The sequence below is a fragment of the Ceratotherium simum genome, chromosome 30 (assembly GCF_057802395.1).
Source record: "Ceratotherium simum simum isolate JZ-2026a chromosome 30, ASM5780239v1, whole genome shotgun sequence".
NCBI lineage: Eukaryota > Metazoa > Chordata > Mammalia > Perissodactyla > Rhinocerotidae > Ceratotherium > Ceratotherium simum.
Genome location: NC_141929.1, coordinates 18,576,366 through 18,600,551, shown reverse-complemented (window position 1 = coordinate 18,600,551; position 24,186 = coordinate 18,576,366). Strand labels below are relative to the sequence as shown.

General features: G+C 39.2%; 1 protein-coding gene across 2 annotated transcripts in view; it reads left to right on the top strand.

Annotated features, from left to right (window-relative positions):
* Positions 1-24,186, top strand: part of TANGO6 (transport and golgi organization 6 homolog) — a 179,799-nt gene that overhangs the window by 93,716 nt on the left and 61,897 nt on the right. For both annotated transcript variants that reach the window (XM_004431770.3, XM_087420026.1), the window contains exon 15: positions 4,924-5,064. In XM_004431770.3, coding sequence (XP_004431827.1) covers positions 4,924-5,064 — 141 coding nt within the window. The remainder of the gene's footprint in view (positions 1-4,923; positions 5,065-24,186) is intronic.

Below are 24,186 nucleotides of genomic sequence, written 5' to 3'. Positions count from 1 at the left end.
GATATGAAATATTTTCTTATCTTTTTCTATAAGAACTTTTTGAGATATAATTCACATACCATACAATTCACCCATTTAAAGTATACAATTCAGTGGTTTTTAGTATATTCACAGAGTCATCATAATCAATTTTACAATTTTTTTATCGCTTCAGAAAGAAACTCCATATCCATTAGCAGTCATCCCCTATTTCCCCCCAACTCCCACAGCTCGGGAACCACTAAATCTACTTTCTCTCTATAGATTTGCCCACTCTGGACATTTCATGTAAATGGAATCACACAATATGTGGGTGTTTTGTGTTTCTTACAGTTTTTTGGCAGAAATAGCTGAGAGGTTTGAGTGAGTAGGTGGTTTTCCAGGTTGATGTGGTTGTTTGGGGAGGTAGGTTGTTATCTGCCCAGCGGAATGAGGCAGGTCAGTTTTGAGGTGGGGATGGCTTAGCAGGTTTGTGGAATAGAGCCAGTCAGCAAAGACATTTAGACTTAGACTGTCTTTCCTACAATGCAAAAGCACTGTGTAAAGTGACACTACACCTAAACTACTTTTACTGCTGAAGGTCTGTAGAATCACCAAGCAGCCTGCGGAGGGGTCATCTTCAAGTCAATGCTGGACAGAATACTTTTCTGGCTTTGTAATGAAAGTCTTTCAGGGGATAAAAGCAACAGTTATTTTACAAAGTTGACTGTCTCTTTTTTGTTACATAAACTACTTGTAGTAATATTTTTTCAGTTGGTTAATTTGCCTATATCCTATGCTTTGCTCCTAAACACAGATCAGAGTGCTTTCATGAACTCTTGCCAGTTTGGGTTCACCTTTACCGTCTATGTATCTTATCTGTTATACCACATCTTGAAACGCATAGTCATTTTCCTGCGATCAGGGCAGGAGCAGGTATCTCTTACGCAATCATTCGGTTCTTATTGCCAAAGGGATTGATGTGTCATGTTTCCTTGAAGCCTCTGCTGACCCAGAAATTACCCCATTTTCAAATTACAAAGGAATTATCAAGTTTGAGGGGCCAAGGGTCATGCAAAGGTTATGGCCATGCTTCCTCAGTTGTCAAAGTTCAGAAAACTTTTCAAATAAGAAAGAAAAACAGCCACACAAAATCTCATCCCTTTAATTGTTATATAGTCTTAATCTTAAATGATTCTCTTCACTGCTTGGTGTAAGAGTAAGGAGGGAACTGCCCTTGTCCTCTAGGGATTTATAAACTTATAGGTGACAACTGTATCCTAGAAGGTAAAACTCAAACAGTCAGAGGGCCATTTGGCAGGAGTCTGTGGAGCAGGCCAGCAGGAAGATAAACAATTGCTAACATGAGACTGTGGGAAGCAAGGAAACTGTACTTTGCTTTTGGCAACCTTTTAATGCAAGATTGGAAGAATTTAAAGCTCCCTGGTGGAATTAAAAATTTGGCATTACAAGAAAAGTAAAAAAAAAACCTGAATTTTTTTTTCTTATCTGAAGAAGGATATATTAGGATTCCTTTGGTTAAAAAAAAAAAAATCAAACTGAGATAAGCATAAAAGGATATTTATTGGCTTATATATCCAAAGATTCCAGTGTGTAGAAGTACAGTTGGATCCAGAGGCTCAAAGCGTGACACCAGTTCTCTTCCTTTTCTGCTTACCTCTCTTGGCTTCACCCTCCTCTGTGCTGGCACCATTTTCGGGTGGGATTTTTCCACATGGTGGCCATTGGCAGCTCCAGGTTAATAACTTCAGCAGGGGAAAAAAAAACAAAAAAGAGCTTGTCTTTCCCAATAGTTCCAATGTGGGATCCAGGATTGAGTCTCATTGCCCATTCCTAAACCAATTGTTGTGGTGGGGATGGGATGGAATATCCCAACTGGCCAGCCTGGGATATGAGTTCACATATGAAGGGAGAGAAAGTGGGTAGTTAGGCCCACTCAAACCACATAAACTGAGAATAGAGAAGGGATATTTCCCAAAGGAACACCAAGTGTTACCAGAAGAGAGAGTAGACCCTGTATGCAACCAAAATGCTTGTCTGCTACAGAGAGGAAATCAAGAGCTCATTTGGTTTTGAAGTATAAAGTAGGATATGTTAATAGAAGTAAGTAACTGTTCTCTGCTAAAGATTAATTAGAGAAAATAGGCATGAAGACAGTAGGAGGGACTTTAGTAATAATTTTTTTTTTTTGTCGTGGTTAAGTTTGCGTGCTGCACTTTGGCAGCCCGGGGTTGCGGGCTCAGATCACAGGCACAGACCCACGCACCAGTCACCAAGCCACGCCATGGCAGTGTCCCACATACAAAAACAGAGGACAGTTGGCATGGATGCTAGCTCAGGACAATCTTCCTCAAGCAAAAAGAGGAAGATTGGCAACAGAAGCCAGCCCAGGGCCAATCTTCCTCATCAAAAAAAAAAAAAAAACTTGCTATTTGAAATTAGACATACCAGTAATAGATGTTTTTCAGAAAAGCTAGATATAGATCAAAGTTTTATAAAGCAAATCCCATTTTCCCACTAATTTCCCTTATAAAGTCATTATATTCCTAAAAGGAAACAAATCCACTAGATTTCTGAGTTGGGAACTTCTGATGAAAAAGTAGTTATGATTGCTACAGATCTATAATGTATTGTACACAGGTCTATAATATATGATATATTGTAATATATCAGTGATACAATGTCTGCCAGAATTGCAGTTACCAACTATAAATTCGCTTTTCCTTTGGGCTCTTTCAGAATTTGGAAGCTGTTGCCTCTCTCTCCCTTAGTAAACAATTCATTTATCCTTTCTTAGCCACAGACTTTTTTCTTACGCTAGGATGTCTCTGGTTCCACTTTGGACCTCCAAGAACTTTCCCCATCATTTTGCATAATAGAGCTAACTACAAATGCAGTGTCACATTTTGCCATCAGGGAAACTACCTAATTCAGGTTCTGCCACTGCCTGAAACTCCCTTAAGAGCAGAGCTTCTGCTTGTATAAAATTGGAGGCCACATAAAGGAAGATGTGGTTTAGGACCACATGCAGAGACTTCCCAGGCTTTTTGGAAGCAATGAAAAGGTAGGTGTGGGGAGGGCAGAAAGAGGATGGGCAGACAGGTGCAGCCCTCAGCAGGTGCACCGCCTTTGTGTCTGTCTGATTTATAAGAGAACGGAATCACAAACTGTAACAGAAAATGATATGTAGACTTTGCCTGCAAGATTGTCAGGTTTAAACGGAAGAATGGTAAACTCAGATGAAAAATAATTATAGATTTCTCAAGCATTTATATTACTCCTTCTCCATCTTCTCTTTCTTAATTCCTGAAATTTATATCAAGACTATATGTTTGAATTCTTTTATTCATTCTTTCATTCAACCAGTAGTTATTGCGGACCTGCTATGTGCTGGTACTCTTCTAGGCATTGAGGGTACAGTGGGGAACAAAACAAAATCCTTGACTGCATAGAGTTCACATTCTAAGGAGGAGAGCAAGCAGTAAATAAGCAAATATATAACATGTCAGATAATATTAAGTGCTAAGAAGAAAAATGAAGCAGAGTGAGAGGGATAAAGAGTGGTAGGGGAGGGAGGCTGCCATTTTATATATGGTAAGTGTGATATTTGAACAGAGACATGATGGGGTTTTGGGAACAAGCAAGAGGCTACCTGGAGGAGGAGCAGCTAAGGCGGAGGGGGTAGTAAGGCAAAGACACTGGGCCTGAAGCAGCTTGGTCTCCTCTAAGAACGGTAAGGAGGCCAGAGTTGCTGGAGGACAGTGCTCAAGGGAGAGTGTGGTAAACGGTGAGGTCAGAGAGAGAGAGCAAAGGCAGCTGGGGGCATGGGGGCTGGTCATATTCAGGGGAGAAGGGAAATGATTGAGGGGGTCGGGCAGAAGAATCGTGGGGCCTGACTTGTTTTGGCCAGATAGTTCTAGCTCCAATGAGAGAATAGAGTAGAAGCAGGGAGATCAGTTAGGAGATTATTGAAAAAATCAGGCCAGAAATGATCAACCAGAGTGGTTGAGGTAGAGGTGGCAAGAAACATTCTCATCCCAGATGTATTTTGAAACCCATATTTCCTTCCTTCCTTTGTTTTTCGTTTCTTTTTCCTTGCTATTCTTTAGAAGTATGTAGCCATTCTTCCCCCAAGTAATGGAATTTGTATTTGTATAGTTTTGAGATTACGGGTTTATTTCTAGGTCCTGTCTTAGGTCATATCTCCCCTCCTCTCTCCACCCCTGTAGAGTTTGCTCGATATGGGGCTGGGCTCAGATAATGATAACACCGTTGCAGATTACACATGTAGGAGGTACTGGTATGATGGGAGAAGGGATCCCCAAGTACTAGGAAGAGGACCTCAAGAGCAGGATCTTCCCTACTTCTGATCAGGGACCTCAGCCGTAAGCATAGGTCTACTACTGATCACGCCCAGAATGCTCTGAAGATGTCTCCTTGTGAAAGTTGCTCTCATCATTGAGATGCACAGAGAAAACTCTTACCAGAATGGAGAACTGCAGCAGACAGGAAGCACTGCTGTGCTTTAGGCTGATATGTGGGCAGGGACAATACTAGTCATAGAGCCTTCGAGTCTCAGACTTGGCAGGCTCCCTAGAGGGCATTTAATCCAGTCTTTTACTGCTGCTGTATGAATCCCTGCCGTGATATTTAATCATCTGGCCTCTGCTTCGAGTCTAGAATCCATAGATCGTGGAATGTCAGCACTGGAAGTGATCTTAGAGATCATACAGAGCTGAGACAAGACGAGTCCAGGGGTCCGAACTACCAGACCCATTTTTTTCCACTCACTATGTTGTCACTCTAAATAGAGGGCGGCCCTTGCTGGTAGAATTACAGAAGTGGGTTTATATGTCTGTGTTCGTCCCATCACAGCCTGTCTGGATTTATCTGCCTTTCAGTCCTAAATAGTAATGGATCTTTTCTTTTTATTTTCAACCCCAGGGATTGCCCTGCTCTCAGATGCATACCCTGAGAAAATCTTGCTTGGCCTGTTGACTCAGTATGACAGTGGTAAAGACAAGCACACTCCGGAGACCAGAATGAAAGTTGGAGAAGTCCTGATGCGAATTGTCAGGACGTTAGGTGAGTTTTCTTGTTCCATTGTCTGGAACAGGGTTGGGGAGCAGTATGGTGTTGGACCCAAAGTTTGTGTACCTGGAGGCTCATTATGCTAGCAAGGTGAGGATGGTTTAGAGGCTGGGATGAAGTACTTCCTCTTCAAGAATTTAGCAAATATCCAGATGCCCACTAAGAGGTTGGCAGCAATAGTACCCATTTTCCTACAACTGCTCTCAGGGGAAGAGACTAAGCTGTGTTGGGGCCCTGATTTTCTTCGGAGCTGGAATGAGAAGATTCACACTTGCTGAGCAGCAGCAAGCATAAAAAGAAGAGGAATGTCAGACAGGGAAGGAAGGGTGCTCTTGTTGAATGGCTACTGTGTGGCACGTTGTCTACATATATAATCTCATCTAATTTTCCCAAAACATCCTAGAAAGAGGCTGTTGTTAGACTCGTTTTAAAGATGAGGAAACTGTGGTGCAGAAACTTTCAGCAATTTGTCCAAGACTCATTCAGCTGGTAAATAGTAGTGCTAAAAATTGCACCCACCAACTCAAAGGAAGTTGCTCAAAACTACACAAGCTGAGAGTAGTAAGAGCATGGGCTCTGGAGTCACCCTGCCTGGGTTCAAATCTCGAACTTCTGCTTACTGGCTACGTGGTCCTGGAATGTTTCTTAACCTCTTGGGGCCTCAGTGTCCTCATATACAAAGCGAGGATATTAATAGCACTTCCCTCCTAGGGCTGTTGTAAGGATTAGGTAAGGTAATGCTTAGAATACTGTTTGCACAGAGTATAGGCTCAACAAATTTTTACTTTTGCTAAGTAAAGAAGAAAGATGGCTTTTTTAAAGAAAAGAAATGCTTTATTATTTACTATTTATTGAGTGCCCATATGGGGCTAGGAGGTGGGATACTGGGGAGCAAGGACGAAGAAAACAGTTATTCACTCTAAAAACAGGAGTTAAATTAAGATGAGCTAATGAATTTCTCCATAAGTCAGTAAGTACACTTTTGATGTTTTTATATTGGGCCTTATAACATAGAATTGAGGGAGTTTCTGTAACCTGCATTCCATAAATTTAACCATTGACTGCCACACTGAATATAGATATCTTGAAGCCTTAAAATTAGGCAAGCCAGTCATTCAGGTGTGCACCAGTGGTGTACAGTATCCATTGAACCAACCAGCTGCTGTGTTGAATTTTGAGAATTAAGTTATGTTTTGGGGCTGTATTCTTACCATGTATGTCCTGTATCAGAGTGTGTTATGAGATATACTGTCAGTTGTTAATATTTTGGCTTAAAAACAATGCCACATTTAACTGGACTTCTTTCCTTCTTTAAGCTAAATCAGCTCTCTCCTCAGGTGCTGATATATTTGTCCTTGGCTTTTTAGTAATTCCATCATCTATCCACTAGCATGTTACCTAAGGCAGAAAGGGAGGTGATCTCACCTTCAGTTTGGCTAATTTTTCTGTGAGCTATAGTAAAACTGATAAATTCTACTCTTTACCCGCTGGGGGAGGATTTAGGAAAACAAATTAGCTTTTTGACACTTGCATCAAGAAATCACATTGAATTCTTCCTTCACCAGCATTTCAACAGATTTACAAAGATTCCACATAGCCGTGCATCATTTCTACAGACATAGCCCTTAATTTTCCTAATTTCTGGGAGACTCTTCTGACTAAAGAAGATAGAACTTAGATCTCCAACCTCTTAAATCCTTTCATCAGTGAAAGGAGAATCTCATGAAAGTGAAATTTAAAAATATTTTATTCTACTCTGTGAAGAAAGACCAACTTTCTATATTTGCCTTAGTCTTAAATATGGGTGTGAAACATACCAGACAATTGCACCATTATAAGAAATCTTTCTCTCACAATAGATGTGAATGTTAAGCTTAAAGTATCACAGGATCGAGTGCAACCTCTGGCTTGTGTGTGAGTCATTGGGGTTGTCAGAGCTGAAAAAGAATGAATAGACATCAACGTAATGTGTATTTTCTCTGTAATTCTGGTAGACCTCTACCATTGGGATGATGAATGCTGAAAATGCACATTTCTCAGTCTCCACTAGCCAGTCCAGATCATTTCCTGTGGTGAGAGTGAAGGTAGGGATGAAGGACTAGGTTGAGTGAGAGAGAGGCCTTACTCCTCCTTACATATTCCTATAATTAGCACAATTTCCAAAACAGTCTTCTGGCATTTCAAAGCAAATTCCATCCATTCTCAAAGTTGTAATCTTTCTGTAGCCTACTCTTCCAAGTATCTAGCCGTAAACACTCCCCTAGCTTTAACTGCTACTTTCTCATTCACATTACCAACTTGTCCAGGTGCGTAGATGAGGTGGCTTGTTGAATCCTTTAGGTGAAATTAAAGCCCATTTTTACAACGTCGCCAGTATTCTTAGTTTACTAGTGGTGTGGAAATCCTTGTGAACAGCCACTTTGTAAAGCTGCTTTAATAAGTACCCTAGTGTCGTTGGCCCAGGCCTTGCTGTCTCCCCACCCTCAGCTCTTCAGCAGGGGGAGTTCCATGGGAGAACAAGGCCCATGGGTGGGAGCCGGGTGCGGTGCACTACTGCTCCCTCTTGGCATCACTTCTAGTTCCCTAACCATACCTACTTTTCTTCCTGTCATTAGACAATGGTGAAAAATCAGCAAGAGCTTTTTTTCTTTCCATTTTTAAAAACTGAGGTATCACATACATACAGAAAAGTATATAAAGTACACTAATTTTAATAGTATAGTCATGTGTGACTTAACAATGGGGATACGTTCTGAGAAATGCGTCATTAGGCTATTTCGTTTCGTTGTGCAAACATCATAGAGTGTACTTACACAAACCTAGATGGTATAGCCTACTACACATCCAGGCTATGTAGTACTAATCTTATGGGACCACCGTTGTATATGCGGTCTGTTGTTGACCGAAACATCAAGACCGTATAGTTTTATGGTTCTTTACATATTTACCACCACCCAGGTCAATACATACAAATTTCTAGTAACTCAAAGTTTCCTTTTGTCCCTTTCTAGTCTATACTTGCCCCAGAGGTAAGTACTATCCTGACTTTTTATCACCATCGATTTATTTTGATTGTTCTCGAACCTCATTTTAATGCAATTAAATCCTCATGTTTCTAGTAAGCTGATAGATCAGGACACTTGGGTAAATTTAGGTCAAATTTTGGGGGGGGGCAAGAATATTTCATAGGCCATTCTGTGTACTGTATTTCCTCTTGTTTCATGTTAGGAGGCACATAATGTCTGGTTATCTCATTTTAGTGATGTTGAGTTTTGATCAGTGGTGTTTCCAGTAGGATACATCCATTATAAACTTCCCCATCATCCTTCCTCTTAATGGTTTTAAGTAACCATTGGTGATTGTTTAACCATTGGTGGTGTTGTGTAGATCCATTATTTCATAGGGGTTACATTTTTTACACAATGGGAAACAGATACAGAGAGGGTTACTAACTTGCCTAATGTCACACAGCTAATTAATGGTGTACCCAGAATTTGAACCCAGACAGTCTGACTCCAGACCCAGTCTCTTGCCCAATACACTGTTGCATCCTGAACATTTTCCCTTGTCATTAAGTATCTTTTTCCTCTCATTAACATGGACATTTTCCACATGCTCTATAATTTTTAGTGATTGCATGATAATATATCATTTGAATGTACCATAATTTTTTTCAACTGACCAACTTATAGGTTGTTCCAGTTTTTCACTATTATGAATTACATTGAGATGAATATTCTTGTAGCTAAATCTTTGTGCAGATCCATGATAATTTCCTAGGAAAAATTTCCAAAAGTAGAATTTGTTAAAAAGCACATGCACATGTTTTTTCTTTTTCTTTTTCTTTTTTTTTGTGAGGAAGACTAGCCCTGAGGTAATATCCGATGCCAATCTTCCTCTTTTTGCTGAGGAAGATTGGCCCTGAGCTAACATCTGTGCCCATCTTCCTCTACTTTATATGGGACGCCGCCACAGCATGCCTTGATAAGTGGTGCATCGGCACACGCCCAGGATCCGAACCTGCAAACCCCAGGCCGCCAAAGCAAAGTACTCGCACTTAGCCGCTGCGCCACCGGGCCAGCACCCAAGTGTGCATATTTTTAAAGATATTTATCGCTAACTAGTCTTCCAGAGAGATGGTACCAGTTTATATCGCAATATTTGAGAATATTTGTTTATACCTTAATCAGCTCTATATATGCTCGATATTATCATTTTTATCAAGCAGATATGTAAAGAAATTCTTTCTTGCTTTTATTTCCATTATTCAATTGATAAGTTAAATATTTTTCATATATTTATTGGCTACATTTTTTTGTGTGTGGAGGGCATTTGTGTGTGTGAATTGCCTCTTCTCGTCCTTTTTCCATTAGGGGATTAATTTTGTTATTTGATTTATAAAAGCTTTATATATTTAAAGATCTTGAACCACTGACATTTATGTTGTAAATATTTTCTTAAGGTTGTCATTTACATTTTAGTTTTGTTCATATTCTCTGTTTCATTTTGATTTTAAAAATGAAAACACAGAAGTTTTTTATTTTGATGTAGGCAAATCTATTTTTCTTTATGGTTTCTCTCTCATATAGAAAGGCTTTCTCAAACCAACATTATCTTAGTATGAATCTATATATTTTAATCTCTACTTTTCAATGTAGAAAATATTGTGGAAAGATTTTGGTTTAGTTTCTTTTATTTAAGGAACTATTTCGTTTTTTAATGTACTTTTAGAAATTTAATCTTAACACATTGCTAAATTACCAGTCACTCCAAATGTTTCTCCATCTGTTTCCTCTTACATGTCCCAGTGTCGATGTTGACAATAACCTATGGACTGTTATATGTCATTGCGTTTTTTGAAACTTCTTTTAAAGATATAACATTAAATTATCGTGCCCAAGATTTTGAATTGGTAATTGGGACACTACTTGACAAGTAGAATGAAAACAAAGGGGATTGAATCTGGGGGAGTATTTCCTTCTTTCCTTGAGGCTTCCTAGAGCATTATTCCTGAGCTGGTGTAGACTACACTCCTTTCTCATATATACCAGATGCAGTATCTTCTGTCTCTTCAGCAGAGCTGAACAAACACTACCCAGTTCTTCTTTGTTCCTCTAGACCCATGATTCTCAAACAGGAGGTGCAGGGAGAGATTTTACTTCCCAGGGGACATTGGCAATGTCTAGAGACATTTTTGGTTGTTACAGCTGGGGAGGATGTTACTGGCATCTAGTAGATATAGGCCAGGAATTCTGCTAAACATCCTAGAATACACAGGACAGCCCCCCACAGCAAAGAACGATCTGGCCCAAAATGTTAATGGGGTCCCTCTTGATACACTCTGTTCTAGAGCTCACGTGGGCCATTCTGTTTCTGCTTTATAACATCACTCAGATATGTTAGTTAAATCCAGGACTGCCGCATACAGTTATGCAGGTTGTTCACAGCTGTATAAACTCCAAGGGGCATCATTGTATGAATGGCATGCCCTGGAGTACAGTACTCCATCTGTGCAATCATCCTTGTGGCCTTGACTAAGTTCTAGTCTATCTCACATCTCTTACGTTTTAGATTGGCATTTCACTGGAGAGAGTTTGAATAAGTTATTCTTTCCTTTCTGTGTACATTTACAAATCCTTTTGGATGTGGTAGCTTCTGCACATGGCTAATCTTTATATTTTATACCAATTTTATGAGCATAATTTATAGTGGGTAGCCATTCCTGATGTCTGCTGGATGTGAGAGTGTGTCCTTGTTAGAGCACTTGGCCACCTTTGAAATGATTATATATGCCTCCTACCTTCTTTTGCCTTTCTTTTACCTTTGATGGACCATGATATGAGCTAACATACATTTTTAAATCATCCCTTATATTTAGGGAATATTTTGTGTCCTTTGTTAACATTTATTTCTCATTCTAAGGAAAAAGAGAGAGAAAAATTAGTGAAGTTGCTTTTTATTTGTATGTGGCTCTCATTTGAATCCCGAGTTTGGGTTAATGGAAAAACAGTTTCCACCTCTGCCAATGGTAACACCCAAACACTCTCTGAATTCTAATTTAGTTTCCTGCTTTTGTCAAGTTCTAAATCATAAATTCTTGGGTTATTTGATAGCTCTTCCTAATGTTCAAAGCTCTTTATTTTTTTCATGATCTTGGGGGTGGGGGCATTAATGTAGTTCAGTTCAGAAACATGTATTGAGCAGCTACTGATTGGCAGGTTCTGTGCTTGGAGTTGGAAATAGGAGCATGAAAAAGCCACAGTCTCTTCCTGCAAGGAGTTTATAGTTTAGTGGGAGAGGTCGACTCAGACACAAATCATCTCTGTAAGGCGACCTGCTCTTGGAGGGGAGAGCCTGTGTAGTGTATTTTGGGAGCACAGAGGAAATGGTCTTGTCTGTCCTTTTACTTCTTGAGGCCCTGTAGTTGAAGGTGGTAGTGGACTACACGGCTACATCAGTTCCTCATCATTATCACAGCAGAGCAGGTCAGTTTTTGAAAAATAGCTTTTGTATGATTGTTTTCAGAGATTTTCAATTCACAGCATGGGCCTGAATTAAGGTAAAAAGGTCGATTGGACGTGTGAATAATTGGCTACCAGTCTGGGAGTTTAGTATTCATAGATTTCAGCACAATAAACAGCATTTAAGGATTAGAGTTTACATATTTTAAAAGGAGACATTTTCAGCAAAATTCAGAGGATCAGATGAAATGTATCTTGCCAAGTCTGCATAGGTTAACATCAGTATAGTTCAATTCAACAAGTATTTATATTAATAGTAGTTGGAAATACTGATCTGGCCAGAATTGAAGGTGGAAGCCCAGACCAAATAACTATTTTTTTCTCTTCCTTCTTCTCTTTTTCTTCTTCCTGTCAATGTTTTTTGAGGTATAACTTTAAAATCTATTTATAGACCTTTCCCCTCCTAATTGTTTCAGTAATACATGGTAATTTTGGATAATTTTGAAAATATTACAAAGTATAAAAAAAGAAAGTAATCACTGGTAGTCTCACCATTCAGAAGTGAACACTTTTTGTTTACATTTTGATGTTTCCTCTAGTTTCTTTTTCTTTCTCAGAATTATAATTACGCTGTATGTATACTGCTTTTTTTTTTCATTTAACATTATTTATAACCACTTTTCCATGTCATTAAATATTTCTTGAAAATATAAGATTTATTGGTTGTATATAATAAATAACCTGAATTTACCATAATTTTATTTAATTATCTTCTGGAAAGATATTATTGTTTAATTAGGTTGTTTCCAGTTCCTTACTTTATGAGGATTATGAGAAGTGTGCTATTGATTATTCGTATACATAAATCCTTTTGGTGAATCTTTGATTCTTTCCTTAGGATTAGTTCTTACAAGGGAAATTACTAGGTCAAAGTGTATGCATGCTTTTAAGGCTCTTGCTGTTTAGTGCTAAGTTACCCTCCAGAAATGTGCAGTCTTGTCAGCAGCAAATGAGACTGCTAATGTCTCACAAAGAAAAATTATTCCACGGCTTCAGGCCAAACTTCTAACCCTGAACAGCCGTCTCCAAAATGTGTACTTTTGCTCCCAGAATGAATGGAGGAAGAGAACGTTGGTGGGTGGGTGGATGAAGGGAGGAGGAAGGGAGGGAGGGGTGGGAGGGGCTGATGGATGGAAGGGTGGATGCATGACTCAGTGTAACCCCACTGCTGCTCTAGAAGAGCAACTCAGATCTGGTAGTGTCATCATGAAATACAAAGAGCAGCACTTCATTATTTTTAGAGGCAGAACATAGTCTCCTAATCAGCAAGCTCAGACAAGTTCCAGTTTACTCTAGGTTAGAAACTTCTAAAAATGAGAGCAGAAATAGAAAGCCATATTTGTATTGCTCCATCTGAAGAGTTTACCTTCAGTGAACTCTAGGAAACATCGAGAATTAATTTTTGGAATGAGGAATGAGGGGAGAGAACTAAATCTCAAGTTTCTAATGGAGTGTGTGTGGTAAGTAGAATGACATGAGGAATCCTGGGGCAAAGTGGTTTATACTTCTAGGTTAGAAGGCACCTTTTCTCAAATCACTCTATATTCCAGGAAAAGGGTGGGTCCTGGGCTTTAGGGTGTATTTCTAACTCTTAAAATCTGCAAAACACCCTTATTTAATGTATTTCGTGAACTCTTTTCCATATCACCTGCTTAATTTTTATGTTTTAGTTTACCCCTTCAGAGTTCATCCAAGTGATGAGCAACCCATGATCCCATCCAGCTCCAGGATGAAGCCCATAAGCTGTTTTTAGAAAACCTATCATCTACCCAGAGAGGAGCAAATTCAGCCCCAAATTCTGCTCTCACGACCACCTTCTTCTCGCCAGTTGTAGAAACAAAGAAAAATTGAATATTGGATTTGTCTAGCAGTCTACTATGGGTTCTGTTGGCTTGGCATGGGAATTAAGATGAGGGGAGGAGCTTTTAAACAGCAGCATATATTTAAAGTATGGATGTACCACAATTTATACCATTGATTCAACCCTCCGTCTGTGGATGAACATTCACTTTTTCTGTTTTTGTCCTGTGACATGCAGCACTGCAATATAAATTCTCATACATATGTGCTAATAGAAATATATATTATATATATATATATATATATGCATTTTCATATATATACGTACATGCTAAAGTACTGGAACCTTTATTTTTGTAGGATTGATATTTACCAAAGTGGAATTACTAGGTCAAAGGCTGTTTATATTTTAGATTGTTCGTGTAACTCTACTGACATAATGCTTCCTAAAATTGTGGGTGAGATAGGGCTTTCTGAACCCCCTGCTATGTCTATTGTCAAATAGAGAAAAATATCTTTTGAAAATTGTGTTTTCCAAAGTGAATAGACTAAGAAACTCCTCTTTTTGTATTATTTTGTTGTTTGTCTTGATTGCAATGGGAAGAACAAAAGTCTTGTTTTAAGAAATACAATATTAATACATTTTGTGTTAAGTAACTTACAAGACTTGACAAAGAAGAACAAAATAAATCACCTTTAAAAGTATCTTACTCAACAAAATTTGTTTAAAATTGCAGCATTATAATCAGTTACCTCAAGGGCATTCTAATTAGGTAGTTTCCAGAAATAGTTTAACTTTTAATTTACTAATTTAAAGTTTTTACTTTATGGGCTATTTCTTTCAGAGTATGTGTTTTGGTTCTCTTCTGTGTAAGAAACAACCCAAGAACTTAATGACTTAAAACCACAACCATTTATTTGTTCAGAATTCTGTAATATGGATAAGGCTTGGCAGGGACAGCTCATCTCTGCTCCACATGGTGTTGTCTGGGCTCAGTTGGTGATTCTTCTTTTGCGTGTGGTATAGGCTGGGCTCACCCAGGAGGTTGCATTCGGCTGGGATCTTGACTGGGGCATCTCAGTGCTCCTCCACATGGCTTCTCTCTGTCCTTGCTTGTGGACACTCATCATTTGGTCGTCTAGACTAAACTTCTTTTCAGCATGGTGAATGGTTTCCCAAAGAACAAAAGTAGGATCTGCAAGGCCTGTTAAGAGCTATACCTGGAACTGGCTTAGTATGACTTCTGCCACATTCTACTGTCAAAGTAAGTCACAAAACCAGCCCAGGTTCAAGGGGAGAGGAAGTAGCCTCTAATTCTTGATGAGAGAAATAGCATTGTATTCAGCTACGGTGTGTTGTGGCTGCCATAGATGCCTGCTAACTACCACACTACCAAAAGTAGTTCATGCTCATTGCCACAAGCCTATCAATATAGAGATATATAAAGAAAAATCCATTCTCTTCCGAATATTAGTTACGTTTACTATTCTCACCTCCCAAGGTAAACAGTGATAATAGTTTGGTATATATTTTTTTACACTTTTCCCTGGTTTATACAGAAATATGGAAACAAATGTGGGCATTTTTTTTTCTCTTTTATATAAATAGAATCTTAGGGCCGTCCCCATGGCTTGGCGGTTAAGTGCGCGTGCTCCCCTACTGGCGGCCCGGGTTCGGATCCCGGGCGCGCACCGACACATCGCCTCTCCCGCCATGCTGAGGCCGCATCCCACATGCAGCAACTAGAAGGATGTGCAACTGTGACATACAACTATCTACTGGGGCTTTGGGGGTAAAAAAGGAGGAAGATTGGTAATAGATGTTAGCTCAGAGCCGGTCTTCCTCAGCAAAAAGAGGAGGATTAGCATGGATGTTAGCTCAGGGCTGATCTTCCTCACAAAAAAAAAAAAAAAAAAGAATCTTAAGCATACTATTACTATTGCTTTTACTATTATTACATACTCTGCAATTTGCTTTCTGTGAAATCAACTTTACCCAGGTATAATTTATATACAATAAAATGCTCCCGTTTTAAATGTACATTTCAATGAGGTTTGATATAAATCCATGTGACCATTACTACAACCAAAATATAGAACATTTTCATCACTTCAAAAAGTTCCTTTGGGCCTAGATAATCTCTCATTCCACACCCTACTTCAGGCAACCACTGATATACTTTCTGCTACTATAGATTAGATTTTTTTATAGAGTTTCATGTAAATAGAATCATATGGTGTATACCCTTTTGCGTCTGACTGCTTTTTGCTCAGCATAATGTTTTTGAGATTCATCCATGTTGTATATATTAGTAGTTCACTACTTTTTATTTCTAAGTAGTATTACTTTATATGAATATACCATAATTTGTTCATACATTTACCTGCTGATGGCCATGCAGGTTGTTTCCAGTTTTTGTTTTTTTTTTTGAGGAGGAAGATGGGCCCTGTGCTAACACCTGTGGCCAATCTTCCTCTTTTTTCTTTTTTCTCCCCAAAACCCCAGTACATAATTATGTATCATAGTTGTAGAGTTATAGCTCTTCTATACGGGATGCTGCCTCAGCATGGCTTGATGAGCAGTGAGTAGGTCTGCGCCCAGGATCTGAACTGGCAAACGCCAGGCCACTGAAACAGAACGCTCAAACTTAACTGCTACACCACCGAGCCAGCCCCAGTTTCCAGTTTTGAGGTATTATGAGTGTAGCTGCTATGAACATTCTGGTACAGGTCTTTGTGTGAATGTATATATGTTTTTTCTCTTGGGTGATACCTAGGAATGGAATTGCTCGGTCATACCATAGGTGTATAAGAAACCACCAAAATGTTTTCCAAAGTAGATGTACCATTTTACGTTATGACAAGCAATGTGTGAGAGTTCCAGTTGCTCCATATCCTCACCAACACTTGGTATCAATAGTTTCTTTAGTGAGTCTATAGTGGTATCCCATTGTGGTTTTAATTTGTGTTTCCCTGATGACTAATGATGTTGAACACATATCTTTTAATGTGCTTATTTTCTGTTTTTCTGTCCCTTTTGTGAAGTAACTGTTTAGATCTTTTTCCATTTTTAAACTGAATTATTTCTCTTCTTTTTATTGAGTTGTAAGATTTCTCATATGTAGTGGATATAAGAAGTTTTTTGTCATACATGTGTGTTGCAAACATTTCCTCCCAGTCTTTTCTTAATGGTGTCTTTTGAAGAGCCGACATTAATTTTTTAGTTAAAATAATAGTTATTTGTTATTTATTATAATATTAAGTAAATATACAAAAACATAAAATTAGGTTATATATTTTAGCTCATTTACAGCTCGAAAAACATATTTAAAATTTTAATGCAAACAAAAAGATCAAATTGATGACATTATTAATTGATCACATTATTGATCACATTATTATTATTGATCACATTTTTAATGTGATCATGTTTTGCTAAAACGAAATCACTACCCACAATGTAAATGTGGTTCTGATGTTATGGTGGAGAATATTTTTTAGATCAGCATGTCCAAGTTATTATGCTGACTATTTACTCTCATATCTTCCCTATGTGTAACCATTGCAAAACACTTGGGTTTTGAAGTCAAGCTGCCTGCATTCAAATCCCAAGGCTGCCACTTCCTGAGTCTTTTTTTTTTTTTTTTTTTTGAGGAAGATCAGCCCTGAGCTAACATCCGTGCTAATCCTCCTCTTTTTGCTGAGGAAGACCAGCTCTGAGCTAACAGCTATTGCCAATCCTCCTCCTTTTTTTTTTTCCCCCCAAAGCCCCAGTAGATAGTTGTACGTCACAGTTGCACATCCTTCTAGTTGCTGTATGTGGGACTGCGGCCTCAGCATGGCTGGAGAAGCAGTGCGCCGGTGCGCGCCCGGGATCCGAACCCGGGCCGCCAGTAGCAGAGCGCGCACACTTAACCACTAAGCCACAGGGCCAGTCCATCCTGAGTCTTAAACGTGTGACCATAAGGCAAGTTACTTAACATCTCTGGGTCTCAGTTTCCTCATCTGTAAAATGATCATAATAATAACACCTACTTCATAGAGCTCTTGTGAGGCTTACAGGAGTTAATAAATTTAAAGTGCCAGGTATATAATGAACACTCAATTAATGCTAATTATTACCTTTTATTACCTCAAGCTCTATGTAGTAACTCTACAGTAACTGAAGCCTCAGGCCAATAGGCACACCAGACAGTTCTGGGTAGAATTTCAACTTCCTCAGGAGAACAGAAACTGATCCCAAACCAGACTTCTTGCTTAAAGCCAGGGACCAGGTTTGTACCACCCTGTACACACACAAGAATGAAAGCTAAAGATCCTACTGGGAACAAGCTTCTCTCTTGGACGATGGATGAAGACATACCCACCACCAGACCCTGCTAACTAGAGACTAGGACTAATTTCTAGTAATTTCCCTAGGATGAAAGCTCCTGAAGCAAAACTGCTTCTGAATTGGGTCACCTGCATCATCAGTTTCCTCTTTCTACTGAATTATTCCCATCTACATATAAACATCACTTAATATATTTTTAAACAAATAAACAAAATACCTCTGTCAACCCTATATCTCCTTCCAAATATAGCCTTATTTCTCTGATCTCATCCAGATTAAAACTCTCAGAAAAAGTTGTCTGGACTTGCTGGCTGCACTTCCTCCCTTACCATTTTCTTTTTTTTTTTTTTTTTTTTTAAAGATTTTGTTTATTTTATTTTTTCCCCCCCAAAGCCCCAGTGGATAGTTGTGTGTCGTAGCTGCACATCCTTCTAGTTGCTGTATGTGGGACTCGGCCTCAGGATGAACGGAGAAGTGGTGCCTCGATGCGCACCCGGGATCCGAACCCGGGCCACCAGCATCGCAGCGCGCGCACTTCACCACCAAGCCACAGGGCCGGCCCCTCCCTTACCATTTTCTTCCCAAGTCATTCCAATGGGACTTTCATCCCCAACATTCCTTTATCAACCTAAATATTGAAAAAGCCAATGATCAATTCTTTGTCCTCATATTACCCAACTACTCAGTAGTATTTGATATGTTTGATCACTGCCTCCTTTTTGAAAAACCCTCCTCTCCAGGCCTCCTTGACAATAGACTTTCCTGATTCTCCTGTTACCTCATGGCTGTTCTGTTCTTCCTCAATCTTCTTTAGTGCTCCTCCACCACTACCAGATCTCCAAAGGTCAGAGTCCTAGCCTAGGACTCTGTCCTTAGTCGTCTTTTTTTCATGCATATGGTGCTACTCATTACCTGGTCAGTCTAGCTAAAGGTTTAAAGATTTTATTTATTTATTTTCCCCCCAAGGCCCCAGTAGATAGTTGTATGTCATAGTTGCACATCCTTCCAGTTGCTGTATGTGGGACGCGGCCTCAGCATGGCCGGAGAAGCGGTGCGTCGGTGCGCGCCCGGGATCCGAACCTGGGCCGCCAGCAGCGGAGCGCACGCACTTAACCGCTAAGCCACGGGGCCGGCCCTAGCTAAAGGTTTATCAATTGTATTAACTTTTTTTTTGCAAAGAACCAGCTTTAGTTTAATTAATTTTCTCTATTGTTTTTGGGTTCTCTATTTCGTTGGTTTTCCCTCCTATCTTTAATATTTCTTTCTGTACTAGTTATCTATTGCTGCAAAACAAATTGCTTCAAAACTTACTGGATTAAAACAACAAACATTATCTCACAGTTTCTGTAATTCAGGCATCCAGGCATGGCTTCACTGGGTGCCTCTGCCTCAAGGACTCTCATAAAGCTGCAGTCAAGGTATTGGTTGGGCTGTGTTCTCATCTGAAGAATCAACTGAGAACAGTGCCATTTTCAGGCTCACTCACGTGGTTGGCAGGATTGCATTGTTTGTGGGCTTTTGGACTGAAGGCCTCAGTTCCTTGCTGACTGTTGACTGACAGCCTCCCCCAGTTCTTTGCCACATGGGCTTCTCCGTAGGGCAACTAACAACATGGCAGCTAGCTTCCACCAGAGTGAGCAAGCAAGAGAGGGCAAGCAAGATGGAAGTCTTAGTTATTTTGTAACCTAATCTCAGAATTGACACCCCATCACTTTTGTCACATTCTGTTTATTACAAGCAAATCACTAGGTTCAGCCCCAATTCAAGAGGAGGGAATTACACAAGGCATGAATATCAGGAGATGGGGATCATAGGGTGCCATTTTAGAGGCTTTCTACAACACTTTCTATCTACTAACGTTTGGTTTAATTTGCTTACTTTTCTACTTTCTTAAGGTGGAAGCTTAAATCACTGATTTTGGACCTTTCTTTTTGAAAGTATGTGTTAAAACTATGTTATCCTATAAGAACCACTTTAATTGGGCCGGCCCCGTGGCTTAGCGGTTGGGTGCGTGCGCTCCGCTGCTGGCGGCCTGGGGTTTGGATCCTGGGCATGCACCGACGCACCGCTTCTCCGGCCATGCTGAGGCCACGTCCCACATACAGCAACCAGAAGGATGTGCAGCTATGACATACAGCTATGTACTGGGGCTTTGGGGGAATAAATAAATAAATAAATAAAATTATTAAAAAAAAAAAAAAAGAACCACTTTAACTGTACTTCACAAATTTTGATGTGTTTTCATTTTCATCCATTTCAAAATATTTTCTAAATTTTCTTGTGATCTCTTTTTCTACCACGGATTACTTAGAAGTATGGTGTTTGTTGTTTAAACTTCAAATATTTCTGGATTTCTGAGGTAACTTTCCATTATTGCTTCCTAACTTCTGTGGTCAGAGAACATGCTGTATATTATGTCATTTATTTTAAATGTATTGAGACTTGTTTTATGGCCCAAGATATGGTCTCTCTGAGTGAATGTTCCATGTGCACTTGGAGGTGTGTTCTATAAATATCAATTAGATCAAGTTGGCTCACAATTTATTAACATCTTTAGTATCTTTACTGATTTCCTGTGTACTTATCCTATCAGTTACTGAAAGAGGAAAGTTGAAACCTCCAACTAAAATTATAAATATGTCTTATTTCTCCTCAGTTCTGTCAATTTTTGCTTCATGTATTTTGAACCTCTGTTACTGTGTGCATACACACTTGGAATTGTTATTTCTTCCTGATGAATTGACCTCTCTATCCTTGTTTTTTTTTTAAAGATTTTATTTATTTTATTTTTTCCCCCCAAAGCCCCAGTAGATAGTTGTATGTCATAGCTGCACATCCTTCTAGTTGCTGTATGTGGGACTCGGCCTCAGGATGGACGGAGAAGTGGTGCCTCGATGCGCACCCGGGATCCGAACCCAGGCCACCAGCATTGCAGCGCGCGCACTTAACCACCAAGCCACAGGGCCGGCCTCTATCCTTGTTTTTTATTCCTTGTTTCAGAGTCTATTTTGGGGGATGTTAATATAGCCATTCGAGCTTTCTTAAAATTAGTGTTTTCATGGTATATCTTTTTCTATCCTTTATCTCTTAATCTGTCTGTGTCTTTATATTTGAAGTGGGTTTTTGTAGACACCATGTTGTTGGGTCTTGTTTTTTTTAATCCAGTCTGACATTCTCTTTTAATCTTAGTTTTTAAAATAGTTTAGATTGTTTATATTTAATGTAATTTTTTATATGGTTGAGTTTAAATTTATCATCTTGCCCAACCACTATGGGTGACTCTGCAAGGGATAAAATGATTAATAAGGCACATTCTCTTAACTAAGGAATTACAGTCTCATGAAGAGACAGATGTATTTGTATCTAACACAAGGCAAAATGCTAAGTGCTGTAATAGACATAGGATGTGCTAAAGGAACATAGCGGGAGAGATAAATTTTAACTAAGGTCTTGAGGAGGGCTTAATAGAGAAGGTGGCATTTGAGAGACATATTGGAGAAGAGCTGAGATTTCAACAGATGGTGATGATGGATCCTGTAAGAGTGACTTAGTCTGCCCCATACCTCTCATCTCATCTCCCTTCAACCTGTTCTGCTTTTTCTTCTTTTCAGTACTCATCTTTTAATTTATTATATTTATTGTTTATTTACCCCCACTAGAATATAAACTTACACAGAGATCTTTGTTTTGTTCACTGATGTACTTTGGTGCCTAAAATTTCCTGGCTCATTGTAGGCGCTTGATAAATATATGTGGAATGAATTAATGAGGGAAAAATATAAGTTAACCCTGGAGGCAGAAAGTGTAAGGTATTTTTTCAAATAATAAGGGGTCCAATGTGGTTGGTATGACTAAGAAAGACATTTGATGGTCATATGATATACATAGGAAGGAACTAGATGGAGAATGAAATGGCCTAAGTTTTTTTTCTTACTTTTTCATTAAATAATGAAGCCAATGTCTCTGTAGCTCAGTTTCTCATTTGAGAAATTGATGGTTGAACTGTAATAACATGCATATAAATATTTATAAAATTTATAAATAGTTGTTGAATAAATTAAATAGCAAGAAAAAAATCCACCAGCTTGCTATTCGTATCTTTACTATTTGTTCCTTTTCCCCTCTTTTCCTTCTTTCTTTTGAATTGATCAAGTATATTTTATGATTCTTCATCTCCACTCTTGGCTTATTATCTTTACTTCTTTGTTTAATTTTCTAGTCCTCATTCTAGGACTTCAGTTACTTGTATCTTCAAATTTTTTGTTATTGTCCTCAGGCTCTGTTCGTCGTCGTTGTCGTCATTTTCATTGTCTTTTTCATCTTCATCTTCTTCTTTTTTCAATCTTTTTTCTCTCTTCCTCAGATTGATCTATCTTTGGGTTTATGGACTCTTTCCTCTGGCATCCTCATTCTGCTATTTAGCCCATCCAGTTCATTTTTTATTTGAGATATTATATTTTTCTCTAGAATTTCAAATTTGGTTCTTTTTTCCCCATTTGGTTCTTTTCATATTTTCTCTTTCTCTTTTGAGATTTCCTATCTTTTCATTCATTGTAAGTATTTTTTCTTTTACCTCAGTGAGCATAGTTATAATAGCTGCTTTAAAATCCATGCCAGATAATTAAAATGTCTGTGTCATTTCAGTCTTGGCCTCTGTTGATTATCTTTCTTCTTGAGAACGCGTCATACTTTTATATAACAAGTAATTTCGGATTATGTCCGGGACATTATGAATATTAGTTGGCGAGACTGGATTCTGTTATAGTCCTCCAAACACTGTTAAATTTGTGTTTTAGCAGGCAATTAACTTAGATGCAAATTGCAAAATTTGTCTTGCCTGTGGTGGGCAGTAGCTCAAATCTCAGTTCAGTTCTTTTAGCCTTAGCTGTAAGCTGCTTTGAGTCTGGTCTACACGTGCTGAATTTCAGCACATTTCCCTGAGATCCCAGAGAGTTAGTGAGTGACTATATTCACCCACCTAAATCTTTATCTTTTTTTTTTTTTTGGTGAGGAAGATTAGCCGTGAGCTAACATCCATTGCCAATCACCCTTTTTTTGCTGAGGAAGATTAGCCCTGAACTAACATCTGTCCCCATCTTCCTCTATTTTGTATGTGGGATGCCGCCACAGCATGGCTTGATAAGCGATATGTAGGTCTGCACCCAGGATTCGAACCTGTGAACCCCAGGTGAAGTGGAGCCCGCGAACTTAACCACTTAACCACTTAACGCTGCCGGGCCAGCCCATTCCTTATCTTATTCATAATCTTTATCCGGTTTCTTTGCTGCTTTCGGAGTAAATAAAATTAAGAGAGAAGAAATCATTCTTATCCATCTTCAAACTCAGAACAGGTCTCATGGCCTGGCTTAGCTCAAGAAGCCAAGATCATAAAGAGCCACATGTACTGTGTTAAAGGATTTGGATTTTATGTTGACTTTCTTTTTTTCTTTTCTTTTTTTTGTGAGGAAGATCAGCCCTGAGCTAACATCCGATGCCAATCTTCCTCTTTTTTTTTGCTGAGGAAGATTGGCCGTGAGCTAACATCCGTCCCCATTTTCCTCTACTTTATATGCGACGCCGCCACAGCATGGCCTGACAAGCTGTGCGTCGGTGCATGCTCAGATCCCAACCTGTGAACCCCAGGCCGCCAAAGCGGAGCATGCGCACTTAACCACTGCGCCACCTGGCCGGCCCCTATGTTGACTTTAAAAGGAAGCCATTGAAAGATTTTAAGGAGGGAAGAATTAACCTAATTACATTTTAGCAAAATCACTTTGGCTGCTCTGTGAAGGACAAGAGAGGGACAAGACTAGAAGCAGGGAGACCTGTTAGGGTGTTGTTGGGGCAATCTGGGAAGAGATGATGGTAGATATGGAAGAAAGCTTTACATGTGAGAAAGAAGGAAAAAAGATGTCCCCAGATAGCAAAGAAAGCATGAGAACAGAACAAAAGTGGAATGCATGTGGTGTGAATGGAGAATTGAGACTTGACCTGTCTCCCTGTACCAAGTTGTGTTGGGTGCTTTGGAGGAAGTAAGGCTAGATAGAGAGGGTGGGGCGGACCACAGAGAGCCGTGAAGATGGGCAGAGGAGTTTGGACTTGATGTGATGGGCATTTGGGAATCATTATAGATTCTTAAGAAAAGAAGCAACGTGATGAGATGTGGAGGGGTGGTTGGCAGGGGCGTGAAAGATGGATGAGGAAAGGAGAGCCTGGAGCCAGAGAGATAACTAGGAGGCTATTGTGGTATTCCTTGACACAAAGAGATGAGGACTTTGATTAGAGGGATGTCTGTGAGAAGGGTGAGAAAAAGTAGATATTATAGGCAATTCAGAGTAAGAAATGAGAGACTGTCATCTTTTTTTTTTTTTTTTAAACATCAGTGGAGATGGAGTTCTAATCCACCCGGTAACTCTTATTCTCATAGAATTGTTGAGAGGCTCAAATGAAATAATATATATG